The following is an 18571-nucleotide window of genomic DNA, read 5'->3' as shown; positions in this document are numbered from 1 at the left end:
TTCTCTACTTTCAAATCAAAATATCACAGTAAGAATATTTCTTCCTCTTTTGACCGTTTTAGTATACATATTTGAAGTACACAAAGTTTTGACACGGGTCCACGCCTGGAAAGCGACAGCCAAATTCAAGATAACAGACATATCCGTCACCCCCCCAAGTGTCTTCCTGCCTCTCCGATCCCTGTCACATCTCCCTGTGCCGCCCCACCCCGGGGAGCCTCTGATCTGTTCTCTGTCACTTCAGATTAGTCTGCATTTTCAAGAATAGAAATGTGTGTGGCTTCCGTCCTTCAGCACATTTACTTTGAAGATTCATCCATATCATTGTGTGCTATTAATCCTTCGTTCCCTTTTCCTGCTGAGTAGTATTCCACTGCGGTGACGATCTGGGCGGTTTCCAATTTGTGGCTACCATACAGCTGCTTCTCTTCCGACACGAGGGGCTTGCCACCCTTTTCACAAAGCTTCCTCTGACTGCTCCCAGCACTTAGGGCCCCCATGTCTCCTTCTGATATCCCAGAGAACTTAGGATACGCCACTTGTGACGGGCACGTGGGGAAAGTGCCCCTTGACCCTAGAAACACATTTCACCGGTCATGGAAGAAAACCTCACCTTGCACGGCTCACTCCCAGAATCTTACCTGTGAATACTGGATACGCTTGCTGTGACCATGATCCCGTAGCACATTAACACCAGCACAAAAAGATGCACAGAGTACCTTTAAGACATCAGGGAGAGAGAAGGAGGAGCGTTGAGTATATTCCAAATGAACATGCCTACTGGGCACGCACACTGTGCTCCGCCTATGCCCCCACCAGAAAGCACATGATCTGCTAAGTCATGTTTATGCAACAGAAAATACATCGAAGAGTTTTGCTCTGTGTAATTAAGGTACTAGACTAGATCTTGAAGCAGCAGGAGGAAGTCATGACACAGTCTGTCACCTGTGGTGCCAGTAACGGCAGGATCCATAAATGGAAGGCTTGCACTTTGGCACACATACAACTGAGAGTCCAGAAGAGTTCTTTCTTTCTTTAGAACCTTTTTTTTTTTTTTTTTTTTTTATTTTAAAGCACCAGGACCAAAACTGATCTTCACCAGATACCAAGACTTTTACCTGGTAGTTGATTCAACATACTCATCATCTTTTCTCAAATTTTTACTGAAGGAAGAACAGCAGTATTATAGTATCCTGAATGAATTCACAAAAATCCTTAAGTTGTATTTCTAGAAATGTTGGTTCCTAAAACTCTTTCCCCGAGAAGTGCCACTCCCAGGGTATTTGGCCAGCTTATCTGGTAGAGAAAAGAGTCATCCGCAGGCTCTCGCTGTTGAGGAATGACTCACACTTCCTAAGACCAACACTAAAACTCTTCTACATTATGCACAGGACTAACATCAATTATTATTGTCATGCAAGAAAAACACCAATATCTACAACAGGTAAGAAAGTTTCCTCATCTGGAAAATGAAACCTTATAGCATTCCACTTACTTGACCCAGAGTAACATCAATGGAAGCACAATTTCTAGAAAAATTCACCGAATTGACTTCTAGTGGATGGTCAGTTTATTGGTTCTAGGTTCTTACAATAAATGATATTCCTAGAATATACAATAGGAGTGTGTATGTGTGTGTGTGTATATATATATACATATATATACACACACACACATATATATATATGTGTGTGTGTACATATATATGTGTGTGTATATATGTATATATAAAACAATAGGAGTATATATATATTTTTTTACAATAGGAGTATATATTTCACTTCCTGCCTGGGAAATGCCAAGAATGTTGCCCCAACACACCCAAATGATAAATACTAGAGTTTCTGAGGCTCATACTCACCAGCCAAAACAAAAGATGACAAAATAGATGCCAAAAATGGTGGCAAACGCGTGCCGGACATCGGGACTGGTTTTACCAGGACTTAAGTAGATGCGGAACCAGAAAGCAGCGAACAAGGCAAAGAGCTGACATGCTACAAAATTCACCTGTTGGGGGGGAAGAGAGAGAGAGAGAGAGACTCAAAACCTTTATTTATCCTTCTGCCTGTGTGCGAATTCTCTCCGGTCTTTTCGGATTTCCGCATCTGGGTGCATCTGCGACTTGGACTTTTTCCTCAGCAGAGTGTTTGTTTGGAAAAGGTTCAGGAGACTGACCGGGTAGCCAGGCCCTCATCTGATGTGAGAAGTGAGGAACCTGAGTTTCGTTCTCAAATTTTTTTTCATTTTTTATATACATATAATTTGTCAAGTTAGCCACCATATAGTGTATACAGTAGGCTCTTGATTCTGGGGGTAGATTTCACGTCTAATTTTTCAAGACTACCCAAGGTTGCTTTCTCACCCACAACACAGAGGGCTTTTCAATGTAGAGGGCCTCAGTGACTGTGAGGTCAGTTTGCTGGGTCTCTTTCCACCGCATCCCCAGCGCTATCCTAAGATAAAGCACGTGTTCTGTAAGAGGCACAAATGAACCAAATCCGTGACGCGTCCCTCATGAAATACCTGAGAAACTAGAGGCTTCTCTCCAAAGTCATCATCAACTGTTTGACTCTAATTTTTCTCATTTTAACTTAACACCGGATGAAAAAAATAAAATAAAAACACATGAACACCAAATGAACAAGAGGACAGCTCAAGTTCAAGGAGTGGCACTGAAAAGCCACACACAAAAAAGAAACACCCCCACCTTACACTTCCAACGCCACCCTATCCAATTATTTAAAATAGGCAACAAATTTCCTTAGAAAAGTCTCATTCATCTATCTCTCAAAAATATTGTACGTACAAGAAAATATAAAATAACTCCCTGATACCCCGGGGAAAGACCGGCTGATGTAACACAAAACCCAAATGCATCAAGTGATGTAACCATTAATTACAGCGGTTCAAACTTTTCAGAGTGTTCGGAGGGAAAACTCAGCTTCTAGAAGACACTTAACGGAAAAGGGATCGAGGATATAAATACCTGAATAGAGCCTCAAATTCAGCCTCCACAGTTTCTCACACGACAAAAAACTGTAGCTGCTGGTGAAATTCATTAGGGCTGTCTCCCGGCGGGGGCGGAGGCAGCAACATTAGCTCCTCCTGAGCTCACTTTGTTTTCCCGATAAAAACCAAGACGACTTGGGGCCCCTGGTAATTCACAGGAAGGCTTTCCAGAGAATCTTCTGTTTCGTTTTTGAAAACTGTGCTGAGTTTCCCCTCTGTTTGGAGACCACTCTTCGCGGACCTTTCCAAACACTGATCCCCGCTACTGCCTGCCCTGGCTTTCTACCCTGGAAGACAGAGAGGACGTGAACCATGATTCTGGTCTGCATGATGCGGTCCTATCATTTCGTGTAGCCTAAACACGCCACCGCCAACCCTCTCTCTCTCTCACACACACAATGGAGAGAAAAATAATCATCTTAGTGAGGGTCCAAATGGAAAAGAATTGGCAACTGGAAAATCAAAGTTATGATCATCTGTAGGTGATCAATCACACGTTCTTTCATTCTCTTAGCCACAGCAGAATACGGTCCCCCAGGCAGCAGAGCAGCTCAGGGGAAATTGGTTCCATTCCTTGAGGTTTGCCGGTAATTACTGAGCACCCCTGCACGTGAGGAATGATCCAAAGGGTAGATCGTGTTCTCACGTGCAGTCCCGGGACCGGCAGCCGCAGCTGGAAAACCATCAGAAATGCAAATTCTCGGGGCACCTGGGTGGCTCAGCCGGTTAAGCGTCCAACTTAGGCTCAGGTCATGATCTCGGAAACATTTTTTAGAAAAGAAATGCAAACTCTCGTGCCCCACCTGAGACTTAACTAAATTAGACCTTCCCAAGGTGGGTCCAGCAATCGGTGCTTTAACAGCCCCCCAAGAAATGGGGGTACACAGTCACTTTGAGAAGCCCTGGGATACAGGAGAAAGGAGGCACGCTGCCTGCCTAGCAGACCTTATACTCTGAGAAAGGAACACAAGAACCCACAAGTAATTGTAAAGTAACATTAACATGGCTCGAAGTTAGTACATGATTATTATTCTCTTACATTACACCCCCTTTAGATCCGAAGTAAATAATGAGAAGTTTCACAGTTAAGGAGGGATGAGACTCAGGCTGACAATTAGGAAAAAAACTGTTGAAATAGGTAAAAACTGAGGCGCGGGAGCAGTTAAGGACATGAAAAATACTGCTGCCTGGGGCACCTGGGTGGCTCAGTTAAGTGTCAGACTTCGGCTCAGGTCATGATCTCGCGGTTCGTGAGTCTGATTGAGCCCCGCGTTGGGCTCTGTACTGACAGTGTGCAGCCTGCTTAGGATTCTCTGTCTCCTTCCTCTCTGTCTCTCAAAATAAATTAAAAAAACGTTAAAAAAAAAAATACTGCTGCCTGGACCCTATCCGCAACCATTCTGACATAACTGGCCTGACATCAGGACTTTCCAAGGCGTTCAGGTGGTTCTGATATTCAGGCAAGATGGAAAGCACCTGGTTTAGAAGTATACTAAGAGGGACCCTCAGAGGCATCCAGGAGGAACTAGACTTTCTCATAAAGAAGAAAAGCACAAATAAAGGAGAAGGAGATTGGTGAACATCGTGCGGCAGGGATGAGACAGAACAGATTTAAGCTCAATGGTCGTCACTCAGCCGGCCCAGGCATCCTCAGCCTCCTGACAGTCTCATCAGCTTGGCTCGTCTTAAGGAAGGTGGGTCCTTCTAACCCACCTCCAAGGAAGAATAAGGCTCACTGTGGGGAAACTACCTCTGATCTTGTCACCCTCGTGATCGATAAGGAGGAAACAAAGACTCACTGGGCCACTGAAGCAATCTGCCATTTTTCAGCCACCATGATCTCATGTGTAACCAACTGAATATCCTAGTTCTGACTCTCGGATGTCAGCTGGGTGAGCTTTGGTAATTCATTGATTAATTCTACAAACACTGACTGGCTGATGCTATATGCCAGATACTGGGTACAGCGGGCAAGATACTCTCACTACCAGCAAGTCAAGAAAAGAAGACTTACATGCTCTGGGTTTCAATTGCTTTTTTCGGGGGGCGGAGGGGGGTTCCAAAACATGTGCTTTGGGAGACCTAGTCTGTAACGGTCTCTGATTCTAATCTAACTCAAATCCTTTCCCTTAACTGGTAGTGGTTAATGCCTAAACGCAAGACCCTTGGGACTAAAAGCTTCCTCCTACACACAGACACAACCCACACCCCCATCCTCTTCCCGGGAGTGAGTCATGGATGGCTGGATGAATGTTCCCTGGCAAACTGTTCCAAGGCAAAAGTGGAAACACACACACACACACACACACACACACACACACACACACACACACAGCAACACCGCTCAGTTCTCGCAGGAGGCTCCTAGCAGGATTGCTTTTCAACCGCCAGATGTACATCTTAAAAGGCATAAGCTGAACCACAGTTAATACAGTGGAATATTATTCAGCCTTAAAATGGGGGAAATTCTGACATATGCTACAACATGGATGAACTTCAAGGGCATTATGCTAAGTGAATAAGTCAGTCACAAAAGGACAACTATTCTGATTCCACTTAAATGAGGTACCTGGAATACAGCAGTTAAATTCACAGAGACTGAAAGTAGGACAGTGATTTCCAGAGACTGAGGGGTAGAGGGAACCGGCTTATTATTTAGTGGATACAGAGTTTCAGTTTTGCAAGATGAAAAGAGTTCTGGAGACGGGTGGTGGCATGGTTGCACAACACCGTGAACGTTCTTAATGCCACTGAACTATCCTACATGCTTAAAAATGGTTAAAATGGTTGTGTCTCCCTCTCTCTCTGCCCCTCCCCAACTCTCACTTTGTCTCACTCTGTCTCTCCAAAATAAATACACGTGAAAAGAAATGTTTTTAATGGTTAAAATGGAAAATTTCATATTTTCTGTATTTTATCACAATTTTTTTTAAGTATAGGCTGAAGCATGACACCGATTTCTTTGCATTTGCTACTTCTGCGGCCAACGGTGACAGGCTGCCGTGACAACAGTTCTTAGAGGAACAGAATGAGATCTTGGCTCCTTTCCTCTCTATAGGGCCAACAAAATTGGAGGCATTGTTCTTCAGAAATGCATCCCAAAGTGGATTGTATTTGATGTATAGGATCTGCTTCCAAATAACCTTGAAGGGATGGCTAGAGTGGAGTGAGTATAAATCAGTGGTTCTCAACTGGGGATGACTTGCCCCCCTCCCGGGAGACATTTTTGGTTGTTATAACCAGAAATGGTGGTGGGGGAATGCTCCTGCTATCTAGTGGGTAGAGGCCAGGAATACCGCAAAACATCCTAAAAGGACAGCCTCTCACAACAAAGAATTTCCCGGCCCAAAATGTCGGTAGAGCCGCTATGAACAAATCATGGTATAGACGAAACAAGATTGGCCATGAGTTGAAAACTGAGTGCTGGGCACATGACAGAGGTCATCCTAATAACCTCTCCACTTGTGTGTATGTTTGAACTTTTCCATAATAAACCGGTTTTAAAAATTATACAACTCTGGAAAGCAAATCACTGGCCTGGGATGATACAGATATTAAACTTTGGTGACTACAAGCAGCTGAAACTGAGAAGGCCTCTTTATCCAAACTGGAGAAACACTAAGTTAATCAAGTAATATACATAAGTACAGAAACAAACTAAAACAATAAAGGGATCGCATCTTCCTAAATGGGGGGGGGGGGGGGAATAAAGCCTTTTAGGAAATGATCGAACCCTGTTAAGAAGAGAATCAAATTACAATTACAAGAGAACAAAAGACCTACCTTCAATAATAATAATCAAATGAAGTATTTGATCCCATCCCACAACCAAGAATAGACTTTGTGGTTCCAAGAGTCAACACAGAGCCAGAATACCCTGCTGCACGACCAGGATCCACCACTTACTGGTTGAAGAGTTACACCAGCTTGCTGCATTTTGGCTCTTAGCTCATGTGACGGGGGTACGAACAGTGGTACCATTTGACAGGATTGTTGGGACAAAAGAATATATAAGACTATTTGAAACAGTGCCTGGCACTGATAAGCACTTACTATTAATATCATTCTACATCTACTAAGTTAACATGCAGATTGTGGGTAGAATAACTCCATACACCGTCACTACTGTTGAGCTATTAAGAGCCGGCCTCCCCAGTCTCCTCCCTGCTGCCTTTGTACCGATTCCCTTTCCCACCCAACGTTCAGGCAGCCGCCAGAATTTTCCATGTGTCCTTTCTTCCACAGGGAGAGGCAATGCAGCTTCTGACAAAGAGCCAATCTCTGGGTTTTCCAGCTCCCAAGTGGGGTTTTATAAACTAAAAGCAGAGATCAATCTGAATAAATCAAAGCAGTCTACCAATGTTGAAAAGATAGTTTTTTTTTTCTTTTTAAAATTCTAAAAATTGTCTTTATATAGATCAAGAGCAAAATGGAGGAATTTAAAGCACGAAGTTTCTACTACAATCGTGGAGGGAAGAAAAGTTCTTAATGATGAAAGGGTTATTTTTCTGCCCATAAAAAGGAGATAGAGTTTGGCCAGTGCGTTGAAGGAGGGATTCAGTGGAGTAGGACTAGCAACTTGACATGGGGTGGGAGGTTGGGGGGGGGGGGTGACAGCAGAGGCGGTGGGACCTCAAAACTTGATGGGATCCTGGAGAAGTCCGGAGGAATGACACAGGTTATCACTGTTGGAGATTGGCTGTCTGGCTTCCCAGGATGCAGCCCTGGGAGATGGGCCAGCATTGCTTCCAGAAGGCCCAGAGGGTAATGAAATACATGGGCCCAGGGCATCTCTCAGGCCCCTCTCCCAGGCTCTAGAACAGCGGAGAGGCCCGAGAAGGTCTTGTGGTTGGATTCAGGAGAATGTTGAGTGTGAACCTGCCACCAGGAGCCACGGAAGATGCTGCAGCGAACATCAGATAAACCAGCAGCAAGAGCCTAATGCCCAAGACCACAGGGAGGGGCTCCACTCAAGCAGAAGCCAGCAAGACCCCAACGGCACAGGGACCCGAGGCCCTCACCCAGGCTACAGAGGTCTGTAGACCCCTCGGGGCTTACCTGATTCCCAGCCGTAGAGGGAGACAAACCTCTACCACAACCGGCCCCAAACAGAAGGAAGCCGCTTATAACTGGCAATGTAGCGCGAAAGCTAAATTAAGTTTAGTAGGGACAAACTTAAAAGTTACAGTTTTTGCACATCTATCTCTGGCTGAAAATTTTCAGCCCGTCATTATCACCACGATTAGAGATGTGCACAAAAAATCTCCACAAAAAATATTTAACTCCGTGTTAACTTCTCGAAGCAAGAAGGGACCTAAAAGTTCAACAAAATTAGTAAAGACATTGGTTAACACATGAACAACTCAAGGACGCACCCTGAATTATAATCCTTTTTGAAACGACCGTGGTACTATTTGCCGTAAGCCACACTTCCAACCGAATGGAAATCTATTCGTTGGATGACAAAAAAGCAGAATGCTAAAAAAAAAATATTAAGGCATTATTTACAAGACAGAATGACATAAGATTTACCTAATCCTAGGACAAGAGGATAGTAATTAATGGTAAACTATGCAACAGAACAGTATTCCAGGGGTGCCCCGGTCGGTTAAGCCACATCATGACTTAGGCTCAAGGCATGATCTCGCGGGTCATGAGGTTGAGACTTACATCAGGGCCTGTACTGATGGCTCAGAGCCTGGAGCCTGCTTCGGATTCTGTGTCTCCCTCTCTCTCTGCCCCTCCCCGGTTCATGCGCACACTCACTCCCTCTCTCTCTCTCTCTCTTTCTCTCAAAAAGAAATAAACATTTAAAAAATAATAATAAAATAAAAAATAAATAAAAGTGTATGTATGCCTACACCTGTGTTAAAAAAAAAACAAAACAGTGGCATTAGGAAAAAGGCAAACATAACACGTGAGATGGAATTCGGAGGTTTTGTCAGGGTGACGGGAATCTGAGCAAATTTTTTGCAAAAATTCTTTTACAATTTATAGTTGTAAATTCCATGTGGAATTTCTCACACACACCACACACACACAATCAAGGCAATCTAAGAAACTCTAAAAAATCTGTATTTAATTCTACTTACGCTAGCCTCAAGGCTGCATTTATTAGCACCTACCACAGCTAACTTTTAGGAAGGAGTTAGGCATAAATAAAAAAAAAATTAACCTGTAAAAAGTTTCCTCTTAAAGAAAAACATGTTTTACAGGCGGTAAAATGTCAAGGGTAACAGTGTGGACAGCCAAAGAGAATAGAAATATGTCCCATGATGCTCTTTAATAAACCCTTCACATTTAGAAGGAACATGTGCGGATGTCTTGACTTTGGGGCTGGCGTACCCCCTCCCGAGCAGAAAAGAAAGCTGTGCTTTCATCTGTGATACACAACAATATGCTGTGCACAATTAGAGTATTGTGTGGGTCCTATGCCTAAGGAAACAGCAGAGCACAGCGGTCTTGATCAGACTCTCAAAACGCAAGCCTGGCGTACCTCACGTTAACAAGAGCTCAGTTTCCACGGCTCTTGCAAGATTTCAAAGTCACGACAAGCAAATAAAACACGTGCCCGAGGCCGTGATTCCCTATTTCACCAAAGCACAGTGAAACCCTACTGCAATGTTCAAGCGCACGTCTTCAATCTTTCTGCTGTAACGCGCTGCTGGAGAGGGGGTTTATTTGGGGATTTCTGTGCCTCGGTCTTCATATTCTTGCAACGAGAAACGAACTCTGCCGGGGGCGAGAAAGCACTGCCTTCCTCCTAATGAAGAGATGTAAGCAGTCTATTTTTAACAAACAGCAAATATTAACGGTCCAAAATTATTTCCTCCATGACAGTGGCTCAGCAATGAGGTGCAGGCGACTGTCCAGGCCTGGAATGTTTCTCTCAGCAACAGTGCCTTATATGTTCCCAGACAAAACCGATCTAATTAAACAATTCCTTATTTAAAGGCAAGCCATTCCCTCCTCCACAAACAGTGCTCTTTTGCATTGCCTCCTACGAATAAATGTGGCTGGGGGAGACTACAAGAAATGCTATTCCCTTCTGCACCACGGAACAAAAAGTGTTTGTGCCACAGTCTTCAGCTACTTTGCGCTTTCAAAGAGAGCCTTGTTACACTTCTGTTCCAACCTCCTTGGAATGTCAACAAGAAATGCTTTTTTTTTTTTCTTACTTGTTTTTTAATGTTTATTTATTTTTGAGAGAGAGAGACAGGGCGTGAGCAGGAGAGGGGCAGAGAGAGAGGGAGACACAGAATCGGAAGCAGGCTCCATCCAGGCTCTGAGCTGTCAGCACAGAGCCCGACGCGGGGCTCGAACCCACAGACCAAGAGACCATGACCTGAGTCCAAGTGGGACGCTTAACTGACTGAGCCACCCAGGCGCCCCATAACATACAGGTTTTAAGTAATAACAATAGGGATGTATTGTGCATGTATATTTACTGAGCTCAACAAAACCTTGGCTGTTACTCTACATGCTTCACATCCATTACCGCATTTAGTCTTCTCAAAGAGCCTCACTGTCCCACTGAGGAACCTCAGACACAAGGCGAAGGGCCCCAGAGCCGTCAACCGCTGGTTTGACACTGGTTTAGAGACACTCAGCCGGGAGCGCCTACATGGCTCAGTCCATTAAGCATCCAACTTCGGCTCAGGTCATGATCTTGCGTTTGTGAGTTGGAGCCCCGCGTCGGGCTCTGTGCTGACAGCTCAGAGCCTGGAACCTGCTTCGGATTCTGGGTCTCCCTCTCTCTCTGCCCCTCCCCTGCTCACGCTCTGTCTCTCTCTCTCACTCACTCTCTCTCTCTCAAAAATGAATAAAACATTAAAAAAAATATTTAGAGATGCTCAGCCATTGCCTACGATTGTCTCTCAAGATCTTGATCTTGTAGGGTGGTGGGGCTGGGGGTAGGGGCGGACCTGAATCAGGCTGCCAGGCTCAACATCCTGTCCAACAACTCTTCTCTGAGGCTCACCCAGACCTTTTCTCTGGAGTTTGTATACTCACATCAGAAGCTTCCTTCCCTCAGTTCAGAGTATGTCATCCAGTTCCTCTGGAGTGAGATAATCCCTCTATCAATTCTCAGGGGAAAAAATCCTGTATTTTGGTTAGTTTAGACTTGTGGCTACCCTATGCTGTAAATATGTCATGTATTGGTTATGATTTAGAATGAAAACGCTTTAGAAATGAATTCCAGAAGATACAAGGGCAAAAAAATGTTTATGCTGTTTAGCCATGGCAGACTGAAACCTTAAAATACGTGGGTGACATGTTTTATAAGGATCTGCCTCCAGCTTGCCTCCCAGCCCACAAATCATTTCCTTCTAATCCTCGGCCAAGGAGGCAGGGAAGACTGAATAGAATCTGGGACCATTTGAGGAGTGCTGAAAACACTGTCCACAAACACCCACCCATGTCCTCTGGAGATGTGATCTCCCCACGAAAACCACCTCCGTCGTTAGCCACTTGAAAGCGACAACAAAGGGGTTCCCGGGTGGCTCGCCACAAAGCGTCCAACTTTGGCTCAGGTCAGGGTCTTGCGGTTTACGGGTTCAAGCCCCACATTGGGCTCTCTGCTGTCAGCACAGAACCCACTTCAAATCCTCTGCGTCCCCTCTCTCTCTGCCCTTCTTCCCCTGCTTGCTCGCTCTCTCTCTCTCTCAAAAATAAATATTTATTAAAATAAAAGAAAGTGACAATAATAACACGATAATAATAACTAACAGCAGGATGCGTACCACATCACAGGCACTGCTCTAGGTCCTTCTGAGTAACTTCTTCAACATTCACAACTCTCTGAGGCTCTTCGAGGCATTCATTTTAGAAAAGAGGAAATTAAGTCACAGAGAGGTTAAGAAATTTTCCCAAACATCGCATACCTCCCGGATCCTGCTTCCAGAGCCCATCTGCTTAGCCAACCATGCATGATTCATCTAAATCTTCACCTGTAATTCCAACATCTCATTCTCCAGGCAAGGAAAGGTGGAGACCAGAGATTGTCAGTGACTTGGCCTGGGTCACACAGCCAAGGAATGTCAGAGCTGGGATGAGAACTAAGGTGTCCTGACCCTGGTCCAGTGCACCTGCCTGCAATCCTTTACCAGCTGTGGATGCGGGATGGAAGTAAGACAGGATGCAGGTCAGAGAGGACCATGCCAGGGTGAGGTCTGAGGGAGGAGTCCCAGACGGCCAGCGGGAGGAAGGGACACACACGGCAGGAGAAAGCACCACCACACAAGGAAGTGCAAGGTTTGGGGCGACTTTATCACCTTTGGTTTTCTTCTTCTTAAGATATAATTGACATGTAACATATTAGTTTCCGGTGTACAAAAGAATGACATCTGTATATGTTATGAAATGATTACAATAAGTCCAGTTAATACCTATCACCACACATAATTACACACTTTTTTTTGGTGATAACTTTTTTATAAGTTTGTTTTGAGAGAGAGAGAGAGAGAGAGCAGGGGAGGGGCAGAGAGAGAGGGAGAGAGAATCTCAAGCAGGCACTGCATGGCAACACAGAGCCTAACGTGGAGCTTGAACTCACGAACTGTGAGATCATGACCCAAACCGAAATCAAGAGTGAGCACTGAACCGACTGAGCCACCCAGGCACCACTTTTGGCTATAAGAGCTTTTAAGATCTACCTCTTAGCAACTTTCAAATACACAATACAGTACTGTTAACTACAGTCACCATGCTGGGTATTACATTCCCATGACTTACTTATTTTATAACTGGAAGTATGTACCTTTTAACACCCTACACCCATTATGCCCAAGCCCAGCCCCCACTTCTGGCAACCACCAATCTGTTCTCTGTTTCTATGAGTTCTGGGGTTTTTTTAGATTCTGCGTATAAGTGACATCACATGGTACTTGTCCTTCATCTTATTTCATTTAGCATAAAACCCTCAAAGTCCATTCATATTGTCACAAATGGCAAGTTTCCTTTTTTTTCTGAAGTTTACTGATTTATTTTGAGAGAGAGAAAGCGTGAGGGAGAGAGGGGCAGAGAGAGAGGGTGAGAGAAAGAATCCCAAGCAGGCTCCACGATGTCAGCACAGAGCCCAACATGGGGCTCAACCCCATGAAATGTGAGATCGTGACCTGAACCAAAGTCAGATGCCCAACTGAATAAGCCACCCAGGTGCCCCTATTTTCCTTTTTTATGGCTGAATAATATTCCATTGCGCGCGCACACACACACACACACACACACACACACACATTTTTTTTAGTTTATTTATTTTTAAGAGAGAGCACAAGCAGACTCCACACAGAGAGCAGAGAGAGAAGAAGAGAGAGAATCCCAAGCAGACTCCACACTGTCAGCACAGAGCCCAGTGCAGGGCTTGAAATCACAAACCATGAAATCATGACCTGAGCCAAAACCAAGAGTCAAATGCTTAACCAACTGAGCCACCCAGGCGCCCCCACACACACTTTATCTATTCAACCACCAGTGGACATTGAGGCTCCTTCTACGTACTGGCTACAGAAAATGCTGCTACAACGAATATAGGGGGGCACGTATCTTTTCAAGTTAAGAGTTTTCATTTCTTTTGGATAAATACCCAGAAGTGGAATTGCTAGTTCTATTTCTAATTTTTTGAGGAAGGTGCATACTGTTTTCCCCAGTGTCTGCACCAATTTACATTCCCACCAGTAAGGCACAAGGGTTCCCTTGTCTCCACAGCCTTGCCAACACTTATTATCTCTTGTCCTTTTGAGTCTAGCCATTATGACAGGTGTGAGGTAGTATCTCATTGTGCTTCTGATTTGCATTTCCCTGATAATCAATGATGTCAAACACCTTTTCATGTGTCTGTTGGCCACCTGTAGGTCTTCTTTGGAAAAATGTTTATTTCAGCTCCTCTGCCCAATTTTTAATCAGACTGTTTTTTGCTATTGGGTTGTATGTGTTCTTTATATATTTGGGATACTAACCCCTCATGAGATTTGCGATTTGTAAATATCTTCTATTCCACAGGCTGCCTTTCATTTTGTTGTGCAGCTTTTTAGTTTGTTATAGTCCTACTTATTTATTTTTGCTTTTGTTGCCTTTGCTTTGGGTCTCAAATCCAAAAGATCATTGCCAGACCTATGTCAAGGAGCTAACTGCCTATGTTTTCTTCCAGGAGTTCTATGGTTTCAGGTCTTATAGTCAAGTCTTTAATCCATTTTGAGTTAATTTTTGTGTATGGTGAAAGATAGTGGTCAAGTTTCATTCTTTTGCATGTGGCTGTCCAGTTTTCCCCCACCATCTATTGAAAACACTGTCCTTACCCATTACATACTTTTGACTCCTTTGTTATACGTTAATTGACCATATACGCAAGTGTTTATTTCTGGGCTCTGTAGTCTGTCCCATTATTTTGTTTTATGCCAATACAACAGTATTTCTGATTACTACAGCTTTGTAATATGCTTTGAAATCAGGAAGCATGATGCCTCAAGCTTTGTTTTTCTTACTCAAGATTGCTTTCACTATTCAGGGTCTTTTGCCGCTCCGTACAAATTTTAAGACTGTTCGATTTCTGTGGAAAATGCCATTGACATTTTGATAGGGATGGTACTAAATTTGCAGGCTGCTTTGGGTAGTATGGGCATTTTAACAATATTCATTTTTCTAATCCATGAACATAGAATATCTTTCCATTTACTTATGTCCTCTTCAGTCTTTCTCATCAGTGTCTTACAGTTTTCAATGTACAGGTCTTTAACTTCTTTGGTTAAATTTATTCCTAAGTATTGTAAACTATATAATTATGGAATTATAAATGAATTATTTTAATATATCTTTCTGCTAGCTCATTTTTAGTGTACAGTAATATAACAGATTTTTGTACATTGATTTCATATCTTGCAACTTACTGAATTTGTGTACTAGTTCTAAGTTTTTTGGTTCAGTCTTTAGGGTTTCCTATATATAATACCATGTCATCTGCAAATAGAGACAGTTTTACTTTGTTCTTTCCAATTCTAATGCCTTTGTATCTTTTTCTTGCCTAATTGCTTTAGCTAGGACTTCCAGTACTATGTCGAATAAAAGTAGTGAGAGTGGGTACCCCTTGCTTTTTCCGGACTTAAGAGGAAAAGCTTTTACCTCTTTGTCATTGAATATGATATTAACTGTGGTGTTATTATATATAGCCTTTATTATTCTGAGGAATGTTCTCTCTATACCTACTTTGTCAATTTTATCATAAATGGATATTGAATTTTGTCAAATGCTTCTTCTGCATCTATCAAGATGACCATATGATTTTTATCCTTCATTTCGTTAACATGTTGATTGGTTTGCAGATGGTGAACCGTCCCTGCATCCCTGGAATGAATCTTACATGATCACGGTGTCTGATTTTTGTCATATTGTTGAATTGGGTTTGCTAATATTTGTTGAAGATGTTTGCATCTCTGTTCACCAAGAATACTGGCCTATAATTTTCTTTTCTTGTGGTGTCCTTGTCTGGTTTTGGTTTCAGGGTAATGCCGGCCTCATGACATGAGTTTGGAAGTGTTCTCTCCTTTCTTTTTTTTTGGAAGAACTTAAGAACTGTTATTAATTCTCCTTTTCAATGTTCAGTAGAATTCACCAGTGAAACCATCTGGTCCGGGACTTTTATTTGTGGGAAGGTTTTTGGTTACTGATTTTGGTTATGGCTTTATAATCTCGACCAGGGCCTGGGTATAGACAGAGACCACCACCAGAAGCAGGTATTGGAGGGGGGGGGGGTGTACATGTATAACATACATTCAATATATAATCTATGTAAATGTGTTTATATGTACACGTGTGTGTGTGTGTGTGTGTGTGTGTGTGTGTGTGTGTAACTTTTCACGTGACCCCAATCCACCCAGCTGGGTCTGCAGCTGCCTTCTCTCAACTGGGTTCCAGAGTGAAAAGCAACCTCCACTAAGAGTCTCCCACCACCTACAAGGTTACAGGACACAATAACAACATCTGCTTCACAAGATTGTAACAGGCACTAAATAAGAGGGGAAAGAACCTTGTGTATTAGGTGAGCTACAAACTGTCCAGCCAGCTAACGAACTGCCACACAGACCACTTGCTGCTGTGCCGCCCACGACTCAACTACCGCACAAGACCCCTCTTCAGTCAGTGACTCTCAACACCAAACACTGGAATCAACCAGGGAGCGATTTTTTAAAAAACAAAAAATAAAAAGGACTGATGCTAAGGCCCCGCTCTGACTCTGGGGCGACAGGTGTGGGGGAAGGCCAGTCATTTTAGTTTTTTTAAGGTTCCTGGCTGATTCTAATGTGTCGCCCAGGTCTGAGAATGAATCACAGCTTCAACTTATCATATTGCTCACAGGGAGGGAACAAGCAGTTTAATAAGTGTACTTTAGGGGCACCTGGCTGACTCTGTCCGTTAAGCATCTGACTTCAGCTCAGGTCATGATCTCACGGCTCGTGAGTTGGAGCCTCGCATCTGGCTCTGTGCTGACGACAGCTCGGTGCAGCCTGAAGCCCGCTTCAGATTCTGTGTCTCCCTCTCTCTCTCTACCCCTCCCCAGCTCGCACTCTGTCTCTCTCTCAAAAATAAATAAACATTTTTAAAAGTTTTTTTAAATAAAAATAACTGTATTTTAGAGTAACCAAAGATTTTAAATCAGGCATAAAATAGACAAGAAAATTTTAGGCTATTAACAATTATCTGGTGCAAGCCTCTCATTTTGTAGATAAGGAAACTGGCTCATGGGGGGAAGAAACGGGGGGACTATGGCTGGAGGTTCCTAACTCTATAGGCAGATCTCCTTCCACCTTATAAATGGATTCAGAACCCCATGCCCTGTGCGACTTATGACATCCTTATTGATACGTCATTGACATATGCGCTGGCTGGCTAACTCTGGCTATGTTTTGGCTCCTGGCACTCACCACCCCATCACAGAAGAGCTTTCTCAACTGGCAAAAGAACTACTCAAAAGGTCCAGCACACTGTATACCTCACTCTTCTCGGAAGGTTTAAAAATGAACAGGAAAACCAACTGGTTCATACAAAAGGAATAAAAGGCATCCAAACGAATCAAACTACTATCCTCCGTTGTGAGGACTCAATGAAACACATCAAAAGAGCTTTAGATCCTTCTTCCAGGCATCCAGCAAAACTACACCTGAATGAAGTCAACTGAAAGAAGTCATGGTGGTTCTTTTTCATCCAATTTTATATTCCTATGAAAATTAACAAATGCTCACTTTAACAACTGAAAGATACAGAAATATACAGTGAGAAAAGTTCATGGTCCCCCCGTCCCCAAGCTTCTACACACAACACCCACCATTCTCCATTTTTTAACACTTTTTTCTATATTTATAAAACATACTCATACACATTGGTTTCTCCTTTTGTTTAATACAATCGTGGCATAAAAATTACCCTGTAACTCAATGTTTCATTTCACAAAATACCATCAACATCTTTCCAAGTCCATTCACGTTGAGCTAGTATGTACTTTTCAAAGCTGCATGATATTCTATAACATGAGTCGGGGTGAGAATGTTTTCTATTTTCCATAGAATGATTTCCATAGAAATAAGATGATTTCCACGGAATGATTTCCACAGAAGTAAGATAATTTCCACTCCATTCCCTCAGAGGGAAAATATGAAAGGTCTCCACCCTGACCGGCTCAGTCCCTCCTCCCCTGGGAAGAAGGAATGACTTAGCCACCTGCTGAATTTGAGAAGAGACACTGAGCATGGCTAGTCAGGCCTTCTGGGATCTCTCTGTGGGGGCAGGTCCGCATTTAGAAAGAGCCTTTCCTGCTCTATGCTCCCTGCCTTGTCCTTCCCCAGGGGTCTTGTATGGTTGCCCCGCTCCCAGTGATTGGGGGGGTAAGTCAGTCAAGGGTAAAGAGATAGGGAATCTGTTGTGGTTAATCAGCTTTATCATTAATAAAGATTAATATTTGGATCTCCCTCTGGCTGTCTCTTGGGTTTTCTTTCCAAGTTGGTCCACATCCAGGAGGGAAGCAAAGGGTCTTCTTAAGCTTTCCAAAACTTCAATATTATGTACGTGACATAATTTCCTCAAGCATTTTCCAACTTCCAAGCGGTTTCCAGGGGTTTTTTTGGGGGTTTTTTGGGGGGCGGGGGAGGGAGGCACTGCAAATAGCACCATAAAAAAAAAGTCCTTGTACATATACTTTATGTACTGGGTATTTTATGTTTGTAAGATAAATTCCCAGGAGTTCAGTCAAGTGGCATATTTATTTAAAATTTTAACAAATATGACCAGAGATTTTCTCTAAAAGTTGAAGCCATGTTTTACTCCCACCATCATATATATATGTGTATGTGTCCTTCACCCCTCACCCTTGCCAGCCAGCACTGAATGCTGTCAATCTGTTTAATTTTTTCAATCAGATGGAAAAACACTGGTATCGTAGTAATTCAATTTACACTTTCCTGACTACTAGTTCAGCACCTTTTCATTTATTATTGATCTTTGGCCAATGACTTTATTGGCCAACAGATTAACATTTTTAAGTTATTTGCTATAAAAAGGGAGAGTTATACAGATG

The 18571-nt window shown here is 43.2% G+C and overlaps 1 protein-coding gene across 5 annotated transcripts in view; it reads right to left on the bottom strand.

Annotated features, from left to right (window-relative positions):
- MBOAT1 (membrane bound O-acyltransferase domain containing 1) overlaps positions 1-18571 on the bottom strand; it is a 106362-nt gene that overhangs the window by 45486 nt on the left and 42305 nt on the right. For all 5 annotated transcript variants that reach the window (XM_042985619.1, XM_042985618.1, XM_042985615.1 and 2 more), the window contains 2 exons: positions 1862-2007; positions 642-719 (listed from right to left, as the gene is read on the bottom strand). In XM_042985619.1, the coding sequence (XP_042841553.1) occupies positions 642-719; positions 1862-2007 (224 nt within the window). The remainder of the gene's footprint in view (positions 1-641; positions 720-1861; positions 2008-18571) is intronic.

This window comes from Panthera tigris, chromosome B2 (assembly GCF_018350195.1).
Source record: "Panthera tigris isolate Pti1 chromosome B2, P.tigris_Pti1_mat1.1, whole genome shotgun sequence".
NCBI lineage: Eukaryota > Metazoa > Chordata > Mammalia > Carnivora > Felidae > Panthera > Panthera tigris.
This window is presented reverse-complemented; position numbering and strand designations above follow the sequence as displayed.